General features: G+C 39.7%; 2 protein-coding genes across 4 annotated transcripts in view; one reads left to right on the top strand and one right to left on the bottom strand.

Moving 5' to 3' along the window:
* Positions 1-1,916: 1,916 nt before the first annotated feature.
* tmem130 (transmembrane protein 130) lies at positions 1,917-12,185 on the bottom strand. Of its 2 annotated transcripts, XM_005932869.3 has the most exons (9): positions 12,103-12,185; positions 9,909-9,949; positions 9,755-9,837; positions 9,498-9,669; positions 9,262-9,407; positions 8,763-8,847; positions 8,390-8,592; positions 2,793-2,899; positions 1,917-2,418 (listed from the first exon to the last, which is right to left on the bottom strand). In XM_005932869.3, the coding sequence occupies exons 2-9, from the start codon at positions 9,914-9,916 to the stop codon at positions 2,278-2,280; spliced, it is 945 nt and encodes a 314-aa protein (XP_005932931.1). In that variant the 5' UTR covers positions 9,917-9,949; positions 12,103-12,185; the 3' UTR covers positions 1,917-2,277. The 2 variants fall into 2 exon arrangements, with proteins under 2 accessions (XP_005932931.1, XP_042081078.1); XM_042225144.1 differs by lacking the exon at positions 12,103-12,185 and having other exon boundaries at positions 9,909-10,022.
* A 54-nt stretch (positions 12,186-12,239) lies between these two features.
* Positions 12,240-15,823, top strand: part of baiap2l1a (BAR/IMD domain containing adaptor protein 2 like 1a) — a 26,909-nt gene continuing 23,325 nt past the window's right edge. For both annotated transcript variants that reach the window (XM_005932870.2, XM_005932871.3), the window contains exons 1-3: positions 12,240-12,523; positions 13,686-13,761; positions 13,954-14,040. In XM_005932870.2, the coding sequence (XP_005932932.1) occupies positions 12,473-12,523; positions 13,686-13,761; positions 13,954-14,040 (214 nt within the window). In that variant the 5' untranslated portion in view covers positions 12,240-12,472. The remainder of the gene's footprint in view (positions 12,524-13,685; positions 13,762-13,953; positions 14,041-15,823) is intronic.

Here is a 15,823-nt window from a genome sequence, read left to right as displayed (position 1 = left end):
ATATGCAGGACGTCAGAGAGCTGTACAACAGTGAGTGTCTACAGCAGGGGTGCCCAATCCCGGTCCTCGAGAGCTACCGTCCTGCAGCTTTTAGATGCATCCTTGTTCCCACACACCCGAATCAAATGAATGGCTTGTTATCAGGCCTTTGCCAAACATGATGGCATGCTGAAGAGGTAATCAAACCATTTGATTCAGCTGTGTTGGAGTAGGGATGCAACTAAAAGCTGCAGGATAGTAGCTCTCGAGGACTGGGATTGGGCAGCCCTGGTCTACAGCCATCTGTAAGATGGGTTGGAAGCAGTCCGGAGCCCGGACCTCAACATTATTGAAGCAGCCTGGGATCATCTTGACAGAACTGAACAAAAGGCACCCAACAGCTAAAGAAGGGCTTTGAACAGGGGTGGGCAACTCCAGGCCTCGAGGGCCGGCGTCCCTCCAGGTTTTAGATGTGTCCTTGAACCAACACAGCTGATTTAAATGGCTAAATTAGCTCCTCAACATGTCCTGAAGTTCTCCAGAGGCCTGGTAACGAACTAATCATGTGATTCAGGTGTTGACCTGGCTTTGAATGTCCTTCAAGAAACCTAGAGAATGATTCTTGAAGACCAACTCAAGAGTATCGAAAAATGTGTTTTTGTATAGAGTTAGCATTTTCTCGCCGTGTTTACATGGTTACTCTCATGGTCTGTCTGTGGACTCAGTGGTTTTGGTTTTGATTATTATCTTATGTTTTAGGTTCATTCTTGTTAGGAATTTCTTGTTCTCAGGTTTAGTTTCTGTTTTGTATTTCGAGCTCCTTTTGTTCTGTCTCTCTGCCTGCCTGGTCCCGCGTCTTTGTGCTCCCTCCCTGTTGCCATGTCTTGTGTTAATTCTCGTGTCTGTGCATACCTGTTGTATTTCCTGTTTTTTTTTGACGGTCCTTGTCTCGTCAGCCTGTCACCTCCTGTATCCCATTCCCGGATTGCCCCTGTGTGTATATAAGCCCTGTGTTTTCTCCTGCTTGTTGCTGCTCCGTCTGCGTTGTCTCCTCGAGACTCCCTGTGTTTCTGCCGTATGATAGTTTCAGGTCAGTTTTGTTAGTTTTCTCAGTTTAGGTTTATCTGTATGCCCTTCTCCGTTCCTCCTGTATTGTGTTCACCTCACAAAATAAAGCTCAATCTCTGCATCTACGTCAGTGCCTGCATTTGGGTCCTTACCTCACCTCCACACAGCCTGCCTCGCCAGCCGTGACAGTTTCTCTCTAGCTTTCTCCCACAGTACAAAGACACATATGGCATTAGGTTAATTGGTGATTCTCAATTGACCATAGGTGTGACCGTGAGTGATGTGTTTTGTGTTAGCACTGCAGCAGCTGACAGATTAGCAACCTGTGATAGAAACTCTTGAATTGGTTAGATGAAAGAAAATGGATGAACAGGTTGATTTCCTGTCCAGTGACACCAAAAACATGTTACCTACCACAACCTTATTGAAATTCAGTTCATGTTCATGACATGACCCAAATTTCAATGTAACATTCATTCATAGTACATTGAATTGTGTCAATATAACTGATACAAAACACAAGGTTTATAAAAGATAAAGAGCTTCACATGTACTTTCTGTAAAGTTCAAAGTAGAAGTTGTTCAGATAAATATGCTCATTTGAATTGTGAACCTGAGCATCAGGCATGATAGGACAGAGTCGAGTATTAGCTCTCTGCAAAAAAAGAAATCTTGTGCAGCTGTGCCTCAGCGTTTAGGAGTGCAAGATGAAGGTCAAAACAAATATTTAATTGTTTTTCTGGAAAGTAACACCGACGCAAGGCCTCGATTCATACATCAATTAAAAACATGGAATAAATGAGTGGTCCAATCCATTCACAGCATGATCATTAACACTCATTGTTTAAACATGACCTGCGCTTGAGCTGTTAATTTTTTATGAGTTTATTTGAATGTCAACCTGAGTTCTGTGACTCATCAGTTGATCGCCATCATTATTTTATGACAAACGCAGAGTTTGACCTATTAGCCTACTGAACATTTGCGGTGAAACCACCAATTAACTCAGCTTAGAGGATAGTTCTAAATACATACAGGCACTTTATTTCTTCTTCTTTTTTCAAAATACCATATCAAGCTACTTGATCATGCACATATTAGCAAAATATATCTATAATCACACATGCAAGATATGCAGGGTCACAGTTATTAGTAGTTTTAGATTTTTCTTTGCCAAACACATGTGTATGCAGCCACAATAAGAGGGCAGAAAGAGAAGCAGTGTGCTGGTTAAGAGCGGCCTTGAGTCCCATATTGCAACAGGAGTGGCTCTTTCTCTGCTTTCTCAATGTTGGAGAGCTTTAAAAGAATTAAGCTTTGACCATCAGATTCTTGGTTCTTCAGAAATACGGCATTACTGGAAGCAGCAATCTGCAAAATGACATTTACCAGAAAAACATCAGCCAGCTTCAAAGTTGCTTTTAGATAAAAATGCAGTGTCACAGTTAAGTAGGTTCAAATATCTGAGCTTATGTGGTTTATAGTTTGTTGTTGTTCAAGTGTGATTTATTTCTGGAAATAGGCAGCCTCCTTGTGGTCATACACAGCAATTAACTGCAATCACTGGCACTCATTGAGCTACTGAAAACTAGGATAACAGGCTATTTGCTTAAACTCTAACCAGTGGGATACACAGTATTGATGAAGTACACAATTTTATAATCATTTACTAATATGGCCCTTAAGGTTTTGCATTGTGCCTTTATCTTGTTAATATGTGGTTAATGAACCACAAACATGTGTACCTTAAGTTTGCTGTGAAGATGAGGGTGACAGGCGATGACTGCGATGAAGGAGAACGTTGCCACAAGAATGGCAGCACATGACAGGATGAAGAAAATTTGAGCACCATCTATAATTAAGGAAGAAAGAAGCAGACAGAGTGTGGGTCTGTTGTTAAAGATGCAGTAAAAACAATTATAAGCAATTGAAACAATTATATCTCATATACTTATTCTATGAGTCTCTACTCTCCATGCTACACACTGTAGCTAGAATGCTGTGTTGGCTCTTTATTGTAAATGAATATGGTGGTTTTAGCAAGCGTACAATTTTCTTACTGGCTTTATGACCCTGTTTGGTATAATGATAGAAGAAAGTGAGGCACTCTGTTGTGTGTTAAGTAGCACAACACACTCTAAAACTGAGTCAAAAGTTCCAAATTTGTCCCAGAAAATCTGTGTTTCTGAGTAAGTAGGAAGCGGACGCTAATTTTGGCTCAATAGAAACTTTAGTAACATCACAACAACGAATCGATTGAGGACAGCAGACATGTTCGGACCCGCCTACTCTGATACGCTTGGATTCCTCCATTTTCACTCTTTCATCTGTGTCTGTGGAACTAACACAGCTAAACAGCACATGAAACACCTCATGACACAGCACAGCTGACCTTTGTTTCAAAAGATTTTGCTGTGTTTATTTAGATTTATTGTGATTGAGTCAAACTTTATTAAAGCAGAAGGTACACGATGACTAATACAAAAATAGTTCATATTTAGAGCCAAGAGAACTTTGCAAATGGCCTTAAACTTGCTAATTCATCTTACAACTCCAGTTTCAAAAAAGTTGCTGGTCTAGTTTTGTTTCATTGTGTTCAGTAGCATGTGTGGGTGTATATGTTCTGATGCTGACGACCAATAAGCAGCATTAACATTGCAAATGGTTTTGCATGTGATGTCTGCAGGCAGTTCACTTTAGGCTACTAAAAAATCTTTCTAATAGAAATTTCAAGAACAACATTGCATTGAAAAATGCATTAAAAGGGAAAATAATTGACATGAACATCAGTTCAAAATTCACAGTAAGGTAAAGCATGTGAAAGTATTCATCTGAAATTTACGAACATTGTCCAAATATGCTTATCAATGTGTTTACAACCTGAAACGTTTGGACCAGCTATGACGCATTTAAAGTGCAGTTTCTGTGCAATTTCTATGAGCTAAATGAGCAATGGTAAAAAAAAAAAAAAAAGGCAAAAATGCTTTAAGGATTTTTATTAGTAAATGTTAAAAGTTGGAATGCTGGATAAAATGTGAATAAAAATAGAATGCAGTGATTTGAAAATCTCATAAACCCACACATTATTCATAATAAAACTCATAAAAAGTACTGGTTTATTTTGAATTTGATCGCAGCAGAGCATCTCAAAAAAGTTAGTTCCGGAACAGTAAACGGATGGAAAAATAAGTGGTAATAAAAGAAACCGCTGGAAGAACATTTTGCAACTTATTAGGTTGATAGCGGTTCACCAGTAAGCCAAAACTGCATCAAGAAATTGTGGAACGTTCCTCAATGTAAAATTGTGAACATTTTGAATCATCAATATCTTTAAAGGATAGTAAGAATCTGGAGAAATCTATGCATAATGCAGATCTTGTCTTTAGGCAGGATCATTGGGCGGGCTGAGGAAGCTCTATCATGCATGAAGACGACATACAGTGGGGCAAAAAAGTATTTAGTCAGCCACCGATTGTGCAAGTTCCCCCACTTAAAATGATGACAGAGGTCAGTAATTTGCACCAGAGGTACACTTCAACTGTGAGAGACAGAATGTGAAAAAAAATCCATGAATTCACATGGTAGGATTTGTAAAGAATTTATTCGTAAATCAGGGTGGAAAATAAGTATTTGGTCACCTCAAACAAGGAAAATCTCTGGCTCTCACAGACCTGTAACGTCTTCTGTAAGAAGCTTTTCTGTCCCCCACTCGTTACCTGTATGAATGGCACCTGTTTGAACTCATCATCTGTATAAAAGACACCTGTCCACAGCCTCAAACAGTCAGACTCCAAACTCCGCCATGGCCAAGACCAAAGAGCTTTCGAAGGACACCAGGAAAAGTATTGTAGACCTGCACCAGACTGGGAAGAGTGAATCTACAATAGGCAAGCAGCTTGGTGTGAAAAAATCAACTGTGGGAGCAATCATCAGAAAATGGAAGACATACAAGACCACTGATAATCTCCCTCGATCTGGGGCTCCACGCAAGATCTCATCCCGTGGGGTCAAAATGATCATGAGAACGGTGAGCAAAGATCCCAGAACCACACGGGGGGACCTGGTGAATGACCTGCAGAGAGCTGGGACCAAAGTAACAAAGGTCACCATCAGTAACACACTACAACGGCAGGGAATCAAATCCCGCAGTGCCAGACGTGTTCCGCTGCTGAAGCCAGTGCATGTCCAGGCCCGTCTGAAGTTTGCCAGAGAGCACATGGATGATACAGCAGAGGATTGGGAGAATGTCATGTGGTCAGATGAAACCAAAGTAGAACTTTTTGGTATAAACTCAACTCGTCGTGTTTGGAGGAAGAAGAATACTGAGTTGCATCCCAAGAACACCATACCTACTGTGAAGCATGGGGGTGGAAACATCATGCTATGGGGCTGTTTTTCTGCCAAGGGGACAGGACGACTGATCCGTGTTAAGGACAGAATGAATGGGGCCATGTATCGTGAGATTTTGAGCCAAAACCTCCTTCCATCAGTGAGAACTTTGAAGATGAAACGAGGCTGGGTCTTCCAACATGACAATGATCCAAAACACACCGCCCGGGCAACAAAGGAGTGGCTCCGTAAGAAGCATTTGAAAGTCCTGGAGTGGCCTAGCCAGTCTCCAGACCTCAACCCCATAGAAAATCTGTGGCGGGAGTTGAAAGTCCGTGTTGCTCGGCGACAGCCCCAAAACATCACTGCTCTCGAGAAGATCTGCATGGAGGAATGGGCCAAAATACCAGCTACTGTGTGTGCAAACCTGGTAAAGACCTATAGTAAACGTTTGACCTCTGTTATTGCCAACAAAGGTTATGTTACAAAGTATTGAGTTGTATTTTTGTTATTGACCAAATACTTATTTTCCACCCTGATTTACGAATAAATTCTTTACAAATCCTACCATGTGGATTCATGGATTTTTTTTTTCACATTCTGTCTCTCACAGTTGAAGTGTACCTCTGGTGCAAATTACTGACCTCTGTCATCATTTTAAGTGGGGGAACTTGCACAATCGGTGGCTGACTAAATACTTTTTTGCCCCACTGTATGTAAAAATTAAGTCAAATCAAGAAACGCTGCCATCTTCTCTGAGCCATTTAACATGAACTGAAGCAAAGTGAAAAAGTGTTCCATTATAAGACAAATCCATTTTCTTTCACTTCTCTGATTCAGGGTTGTAGGGGCTGGAGCCAATCCCAGCTGTCATGGGGCAGAAGGCAGGGTACATCCCAACACAGGTTGCCCCTCTGTCACAGACTAATTGGCTAACAAAGAGAGGCAAACATCCATTCACACTCACATTCATGCCTATGATCAGTTTAAAATCATCAGTAAGCCTAAACTCAAGCATAACTTTGTATTCTGGGGGAAAGCTGGAATACCTGGACAGAACCCAGACAAACACAGGGAGAACAGGCGTACTCCACACTCAAAAGGTCCCAAACTGCAACAGCGAGGCAACAGTGTGTCGCCCATCATACAAATCAAAGTTGACAGCTGTTTTTGTAAAACATGGATTTCACGTTCTCTGGACTAAAAAGGAAAGAGACCTTCTGGCCTGTTTTCAGCACTCAAGCCTGCATCTCTGATGGAGCTGCAATAGTGCCTATGGAATTGTTAGCTGCACATCTGGAAAGGCACCATCAGTGCTGAAAGGTATGTAACATATGATCCATCCAGAAGGTGTCTTTTTTGGAGAAGGCGTTTCTTATTCAACAACACTGTGCTAAACCCTCACTGCATCTCTTACAGTAGCATGGCTTTGTAGTAGAAGAGCACAGGTGCTGAATGGCCTGTCTGCAGTCAAGACTTTTCACTGGTTAAAAACATTTGGCACATAATGAAATAAAGAATGCAACAGAGTAGAGGACTGTTGAGCAGCTAGAATCCAATGCAAGAATGGAGCAATGTTCCTCTCCCAAAGCTCCAGCAGCTGCTCTCATCAATTCCCAGATGTTTACAGACTGTTGTTAAAAGAAGACGGAACTCTACACAGTGTTGAAGATGGCCAATGTTAAATATCACCTCATATCTTTCTTAACATTGAGCGTTTTCTCAGTTTAAACATCCGTATGTTAGAGTGTGAATGGAATATGTGATTTAAAAATCTTTGCATTATGTTTTTATGTACATTTCACACAGCACCCCAACTTTTTTACTGATGGATAAAAAGTAAAACAGTAAAAAGTAGATTGAGTAAATTTACAAATTTAGGGGGTGCGGGGGGGTGGGGGGGTGATGATATTTGGCATTTCTGACAGTTCATTCAGAAAAGAAAACAGACAAGATATCAAATATTTGCTGTGCTTTTGTTTCATTTATGTCTCCCATTCCTTTAGTTATCCGGTAACCTTTTTAATTAACTCTGAGTTAATAAGTGAAAATGAAACCTCTTACTACAGGCTGCCACAAAGAGAGGAAAATGCAGCTTTTGCATTTTGTGTTCCATGTTGTACTTTTTGAACAGTAAAAATATGGTTTTCTACACAGCGTGAAGTGATTTGTCATGCGGCATAAACAGATTGTAAATGTTATGGGAGTAATTAGGGAGTCTTAAGGTTTGATCATATGTGAAATTTCAACCTGCCTCCCTTGTTTTAGATTAGTAAAGCTGGCCTGAACACCTTGGATGTCCACTTTTTTCCCAGGTTGGCCCTTCAGGTTTACCTATAGCAGCAGTCAGTTGGCTTCCTGTTAGGTGCATTTAGAAGTCATTAAGCAGAATCCATTCTCAGCACTCAAAACTGAATATGCTGCTGAATCGTGAGCTCCTCTGTGTCATTTATGATCAAGTAGCTTGGTTCCGCTAACTTTCCCAATAAATTCATCTCCCGACTCCTCGGTACTCTGTAGTACTAATGAAGCTATTAGGAAGATGCAGTCTTATGTTGATGAATGGGGCCAGCTTTCCAAAGTTTTCCGGCTTTCTTAACTTTTATTTTTGTTCTTTCTTTATTCTTTTGTATTTTTCAGCTGTGCTTTGGTTAGGCTTTGATTAGGTTCTGGTTTTGGTTAGGGTGTGAAAAGTTTACTGCTTGAGTTAAAAAACAATGATTAAATCCAGCAGAGCAAGTCTGACAGGGGGCACTGAACGTACACTTTTCCCGTGTGAGTTTCAGCTGTGTTTTCTGATATAATGACAGTGCATTTTTTGACGTTATCCAACACATTTTGTAACAAGGTTTCCTCTAAACGATCCTCTGCCCTAAAAGCATTTCGCTGCCACATCAGTTTATGTCTTTTCTTTCTCTTCTTCCCTATGTCCTCTGCTTTAATGTCACAGAAAGCAACATGTCTGCATTACATGCCTGCAGGTATTTCTGCTGGTGGGTGGGTGGATACTTACTGTTTCTCCTGACGTAGAGGCTGAAGGAGGTCTGCAGCTTACTGATTTCGTTCCGGACACTGATGTCCAGACAGTGGTAGCCAGCAGAGGCGAAGGTGAGGTTCAGTTTCAACATGTTGTCATACAACATGGTCAGCGTGCAGCCCTCTGTCACGTCCGGCATGCAGTTGGGGAGAAAACGCCAGCAAACCCATAAGGGAGGACTAAAATCACACACAAACACAGGGTTGAGGAGCTTTTCTTTATAATACAATAACAAAATTAATATTAAATAAAAAGCTGAATGCAAAAGAAAGGGCACTATTCAGGCTCACGCTATTTTAAACTTGCATTGATCTAATATATAGCAATGTTCCTGGTAAATGCAGCTCACCTTCCATCAACATGAAAAATCAGACTGGCGTCCTGTGACACCTCATATTCTGATGGCCCCTTCAGCTCGATGTTCTTGATGGCATCTACAAATAAGTTTTAGCTATTAGTCATTTCGTTCTTTAGTGGGAAAACTTTACAGAAGTGTTCTAGTTTCCCCACACAAAGACCACAAAATCAAGATGATAGCATTTTGGAAATTTTTCCTACATAAATCACATTAATTCAACTTAATTTTACTCTATCTACGCCCCTTCTGCACCATGAACTCTCTCCCTCAAGTTTAAGAAGTACTACTTTGAAACCACCTTAACTTAGAATTGCTACCAAATCTGCTTTCTTATGAATCCTGATAGTTACATCAGGTCATCACGTCACAGTTCAAATTAAATTTTCCAGGAATGTTGAGCCTACAGCAGACTGCTTTTTCCTATTGAAAATGACTGAAAATAATTTATACAGGAATATATTAATGCATATATGAATTCAAAGCCACAAACCAAGCACTTGAACCTCTGTGGAGTAGACTTTGGTCACCGGAGGTGAATATTTGGTCACATTTGCTCCCACTTTCAACCACATTGTGTAGTTTCCTGATTCTGGGTAATAATAGCGGACAACCGGCTCAGTGCCGTTAATCACTTGTCTGTATCAAAGATCAAAAAAGAATATGAGACAAAGAAAATCATCTCTAACATTTTTTTTAATCTATATTTAAAAGTGTAAGAAATCATACCCGTTCCCTAAGTCCCAAGTATAGGTGAACTTTGCTGAGCTGAAATTCTTTTGGGGATCAAAGAGTTCAAACATAGTCTCTGTGGGAACATCTGACGCCAGTTCACCTCTGTCTCTCACGTAGGTGGCATTTCCCTCCATTTGATAGAAAACAAGCTTCCCTTCAATATTTTCTAGTCAAAAGAGAAGCTGTATTTAGTTGCGGAGTCAAGAAGAATGAACAGTAAAAGAGAGACAGATAGAAAATGGATGACATACTGAAATCTATCAAAGACTCTGTAGTCTCTGTTCCACCCAGGAGAACCAGTATGGGAAGCATCAACATCCACACGATGTGTTTTCTGGAAGCATGCGTATGAAAGTTTGAAAACGTGTCAGTTAATGATGTTAATGTGGTGGATGTTCGACTTACCCATCCATATCTGCTCGTCCTCTCACAGTATGAAGTTAGTTCTGAAAACAGGAGTCGAGTGACATTGGGGAGAAAGGATGGAAGGCTGTTACTTCTGGTCAGTGAGATTCAGAGATAAGAGCCGTAAAGGCTTGAAATCATAACCATGCGTTTCAATCACATGGATGATGAGCAACAATCGGCTTTTGAGTAGGTGGTTCCGGCCTGGGTCACATTACTGTCAGTTACATGGGACAACTTCTTAAATGTGGTGGGTTTATCTCTGTGTTTATCGGATCTGGAAATTATCATCAGCTCAACAAAAATTGCACAACTACTGACTTGTTACTGGGACAGTACTTAAATTGAGTTAACCCTAAAGAAGACTGAAGCATGAAATAATTGCCTGAAAATTTTCATTTTTATTTTTTTGAACTTTAGTGTTCATCAAACCTTCTGACATTTTTTTAAAGAGAGAAGTTAATTTGTATCATTTTTGCTTCATTTGGCCTTTTTTTGCAATTGTAAGAGGGTTACAAAAACAAATCACAAAGACGTACGAGATATACGTATGAGATATGACACACTGGATGTTACAGGGCTAGGTTCACTGTTAATTTTCTTTTTTTCTTTATTTCTTTGTTGTTGTTGTTTTTAAATCTCTCTTACATGGAATCTGGTCAAATTACATACTTAGTTATTTTCCTAAATGATTAAATATTCAAATACATAAACCTTTCATTTAACATTTTTATGAGGGTAAAACATCAGTTATTTAGTGTAATTTAACTAACTTATAGATAAAATCCTAAAGGTCTTGCTTCACTTAGAGTTTAATTTTTCCCTCTTTATTTTGCACACTCTGTCACCAGTAGCAGTCAGGCTGTTAAGGTTGCAATAAAATGTAAAAAATGTATAGAAAATAATTTTACTTTTCATTTTTCCATTTTTTTCACACACTTGTGTTTTAAATATGTGGTTACAGAAACAAAATCACTAATATGTAGCAAGATGACATGCTGCTGAGACCTATTGTTCTGGAAACTACTACAAAGGTGGGTTTGAGTTCATCTGCAGGTGTAGTGCTGCATGTCTCTGGGCAAATTTTACCATGACAAAAGATACAGTTACGCAACTTTACAAGTCCATTGTTGATATCTAAATGAAGACTAGTTTCAATGATGGGTGTGGTTTGCAACTCACTGGCATTGAGATTGCTGTGATTACGTCACAGAAGGTTCAGATAGTTTTAAAGCTTGTTAGTGTGGTGGGAGATCTTAGACCATTTTTAAGCACTGAGAAAGCAGCAGGCTCAGTGTAAATAAGCATAAATTGTACCTGCTTTGAACTTAACTGCACATAAAGTGAATACTCAACTGGAGTGTGACAGTTGCATTCACCTCTTAGTATTCATGTTTATAACTTCCATGCATCCATCCTCTTCCACTAATTCAATTCAGGGTCATGGGGGAGTAAATATGTCAACAGCACATGCATGTACTTAAACAGAGCATGCTGGTTTGTGAACTATACACATATTGTGTATAAATAAAGATACATAACGCAAGAGAATGGTGCAAATTGCATTGTTAAATAATATGTACATTACCTGAAGGTTTACAAGCTGATCCTGAACATTGATATAGTATGTGTCAAAATATGGCAGTGTGTTTTTAACTGTAAATCAGTCCGGTGTCTAATAAAGTCCTAGTGTTTTGTACTACTGCTTTGGATGGATAGGTCTTCCTAATTACTCATTAAAATCCCCAAACATATAGCCAATCGTTTAAGAAGTCATAGGTTGATGGGATATTGATGATGAATCACAATTATATAACATAAAAAATATACCCACTGACCTTTCATGTACAAAGAAAATATTCTGATGCATTTCACCTGTTGAGAGCTACTGGTGGTGTATTCAGCATTAGAGGTTAAAAATCGCGACTAACTAAAGTTTAAAGAGAAGACTAGTTTGAGTTGAGAAATAATACGAGTTCTCGTTAAAGTACAGATTTCCAGTAAACCTTCTACGATTTATTCATGGTCCAAAACTTCCTTCGTCACTGTGACTGTACTAATTATTGTACAGCAGCGCCCTCTCCAGGCCAAAAGCAATATTATATCTAAAACCCACTGACAAAATACGTCACATTTCTATGGTGTTTTTCGCTAACAGTCCTGAGAATCAACAGCCCACAGCTTTCTAACTCACCAGCTGAGAACTTTGGCCTGTGTAACACCTCTTGTGACGTCACCCTCCTCCACCACCACCACCCTTCCGCGCTGCCCCCCCTCTTCGCCCCTAAAGGCACGGGGAAGTCTCTCGGTGTCCCAGTCAGTTCGTCCGCCGCCGGCTGCACGAGCGTTTCAGCTTGCTCGCGTGCACAGTGTACAGACACGGAGCAGGATTCGCTGTGGGATTTATTACTCGGACCGAGACAACTCCTGGATTACCAAGTGTCTTTTTGTTCTCCGCTTTGTTGTTATTTTTTATATATTATTTATATTGTGTGTATATATATTTTTTTTTTTATTTTTTTTTTATTTTTTTTAATTCTGAGATTAAGAAACAACCTGCCGTGATGGCTCGGGATCCGGAGCATGTGAGCAAGCTCACTGAAAGTACTTTTAAGGTGAGTGATGCATTCAACATTTAAGGAAATACCTGTTTTGTTTTATTTTTATTTTGTGGGAGGGGTCGCTTTTTTAATGTAGTTCACTTCAGGTGTAATCAGAAATTTATAGTTCAGCGAGTCTGCTTTGTTGCTTTTCAACAGTGGCTGTAAACCACAGGTAAAGTACCATAAAATAATGAAGTGTTTCCCTTACCCTTTGTTACCTCTTGTTTCAAGGACCTGTTTTGTGAGGGGGTGGGAAAAAGAGAAACTGATCGAGCAACTGAAACTTTCTGTTGTTTACCAGGGGAAAAGAAAATTCAACAATGCCACTGCCACAGCAGGGACACTCCCTGTTATTAAATAATTTCGTAAATCACAGTGAACCACAGCAGTGTTAATCAATCTGCTGTGGCTTTATCAGAACATCTGAAATCACTGGAGCAATAATTTGAGTGTAATCTTGATTGGTTGTTCCTGGCTAATCTAATCAACATTATACTTCTACCTCTCAATGGTGATAAGCAGTGAGCCTTCACTGTCTATGACCTGAAGTAGAAATAGACAACAGTTTAGAGTAAAAGTTTAAGTACGACAGTTAGGTTGAATTTCGGTGCATTTTGAAGTGCCCTCTCTGGTTTGGGGAGCAGGGAAAAAGAGACTGAACTAGTCCTACCTGTAGTTTACAGTAGTTTACTGTTTTTCCTCTCAGCTGCCCCCCACTCATGTAAAGCCATACCTGCCCCCCTTCATTGTTCTATTGAGAGTGTGCCAGGGGAATAGAGGCAGGGGGTGAGCAGTGCTTGATTATTGGGAGATTACAATAGAGGGAGATGGGTGGTTTGGTGAGAGTGATGAAGTTGGTGCTGCAAATAGCTGGGACTTTGTGTGGGACTTCGCTCTTTCGAGGGAGTTGCATGGCATACGTGAGGGGTCAAGTTAAAGATTGAAAGTTTTATTGTTCTCACATGGAGATATTTATAGAGCAACAGCACAAACACTTGCTCTTGTTTTCATGGATTTCTCTTCTCCACCCACTCCCACAAAAATAGCCATATGAGGGTTTTATTGTTAATGACAAGACCTTTCAAAAAGGGGAAAACAAGTCTTAAAGTTAAAGTTGTTTGTTTGCTTTTTCTTGCTTTTATTCACAATAATAAGACTCTGCTCTTTACCCCAGAATGTAATGGAGCAGTTCAACCCAGGCCTGAGGAACCTGGTCAACCTCGGAAAGAGCTATGAGAAATCAGTCACAGGTAAACACAGTTTTCACCCTCATGAGGGACAAAAGGGCATAAGCCCGTAATGGTCCGTAACCGCTACAATGAATTTTGGTGTACCTCAGCTGTTTTTACACTGGCAGCACTTTTAAATGGTCAAAGCAGAGCTATAAATGATCCTGGAACTCGTCTGGAGCTTAACAGTGTCTTGTCTGTCTGCCCGCACAGCAATGGCTCTTGCTGGAAAGGCTTATTTTGATGCAGTGTCAAAGATTGGAGAAACTGCTATCGTGTCTCCAGTCTCCAGAGAGCTCGGTGAGTATTATGCAAGTCTACTTTAAATCTACCTGCAATGTGGGAGCTCTCGAGAGGGTCTGTCTGATATCCATGCTAGAAATGTCTCTGCTGTGAGATCGAAGCTTTTAAAAGAATGTGACTCTAAACTTCCTCTTATGTTTAAATACAATTAAAGGAATAGTTGGAGATCGTGGAATAATTCTTTTATTAAAATTAATTTTAAGTTAATGTCTCTACACGAAAGTAAGAATATAGCCAGAAGCCATTAGCTTATTATAGACCTTGAAAACTAAACTAAACCAACAAAATCCACTTTGCTACCCCAAAGAACAATTCACAAATATCCTGTGTTACTAATGTGCAAAAACACCAATTTGTATCTTTACAGCAGGGTTATGTGCCTCGCTGTTGTCAACAATTAGTTTGTGAAAGACCATTTTGAAGCCTCAGTTTGAGTATTTTTACAGTCACCATGAAAGACCTTGAAAGTGTGTACTCATACAATAGAAACTAGCCGGAAAATGTCTGTTTAACAGATTATAATACCTGTACCCTGAATCATACCTTGTTCAGTTGTCCCTGTTAGGGTATTCATGTAAGTCGAGGAAGTTGAACACATTTTACATGGATCCCACTTTAAACTTAAGTGTTCTGGTAGTTTAACTGCACATTTAATCCCAGAGAGGACTTGATATATGCTAAAGAAGTGCGCGTCTCAGTTTTTCTACATGATACATACTATATAGGAGTAAATTGTAAGAAATAAATGAAATAAATTACAAAACATTTTCTGGTAGCTCGTTGCCCAGATTGTGCTGTAATTAACAACAATTACTGTTAATGTGTTAATTCACAAAAAATGTCCTTTTTATTTATGCATTTTACTGTGAAGACATTGTAAAACACAAGGCCCAGGGCTGATTCTTGCCACTGCTCAAAATGATAATTTTTCAAAATAAGCATTGTGCTCTATTAAATAAGACTTAAAATTAGTAACTGAGACCTTAAACACATTAGTAAAGTGCGTAGTCATGTCATAAATCAAGTGCGAAGTAACTTCATTTTCTCATAAATCTATATACAAGCCAAGTTCTTTTTACCAACCAGACAAGTCGCCCCCTGGTGGCTAGAATGTAGGTTTAAAGTACTGTAGCAATGGATTGACTTTGCAGACGTGAAGTTTAACACTTGTGCTTTGATTAATATCAGTGTGACAGATTTATTTTTGTTAGCTTGGGAAAGGGCAAGCTAACAAGTATAGGCTTCCTGTTTTCCTCTTGATTACTCTATTTGTACTAGCTGTGCAAAAAACCCCCCACAAACCCTACACCTGTACAAGTTGACAACATTTGATAAGAAACCACTTTGTTCCCAAACATTTTACATATATTTTCCACATGGTTGAAGTTTCTCTTGAAATGATGCTAAACTCTCTCACATCCTGCCAGTATTACGTGAGCTGGACACGTATCAAAATGCTCTTTCCTGCAGTTTCAGCGTAATAGTGACACGTTCTGCTTGCATCACCCAATATGCAAGTTAAATATACAAGCATCTGAAAATAACAACGCTTCAACCCTGGGGGTGAGGTACTTAGCAGAAATTCATTATTATGTCCTGTCTATCTCTCACTCCAACTGAAGCACTTTCTCTTTTCAGCCTCCTCTCTGAGGCTGCCATCGAGCACGTACAGGTTGTTTTTCATCCATCCTCTGAGTCATCTCCAATTATTCTATTAGTGCTGAAATTTGGAGCCGACCCGCTTTGTTCGGGGGTGTGTGTGTGTGTGTGTGTGTGTGTG

This window comes from Haplochromis burtoni, unplaced genomic scaffold, assembly GCF_018398535.1.
Source record: "Haplochromis burtoni strain Fernald_Lab_line unplaced genomic scaffold, NCSU_Asbu1 Contig_162, whole genome shotgun sequence".
In the NCBI taxonomy this organism is placed as follows: domain Eukaryota; kingdom Metazoa; phylum Chordata; class Actinopteri; order Cichliformes; family Cichlidae; genus Haplochromis; species Haplochromis burtoni.
This window is presented reverse-complemented; position numbering and strand designations above follow the sequence as displayed.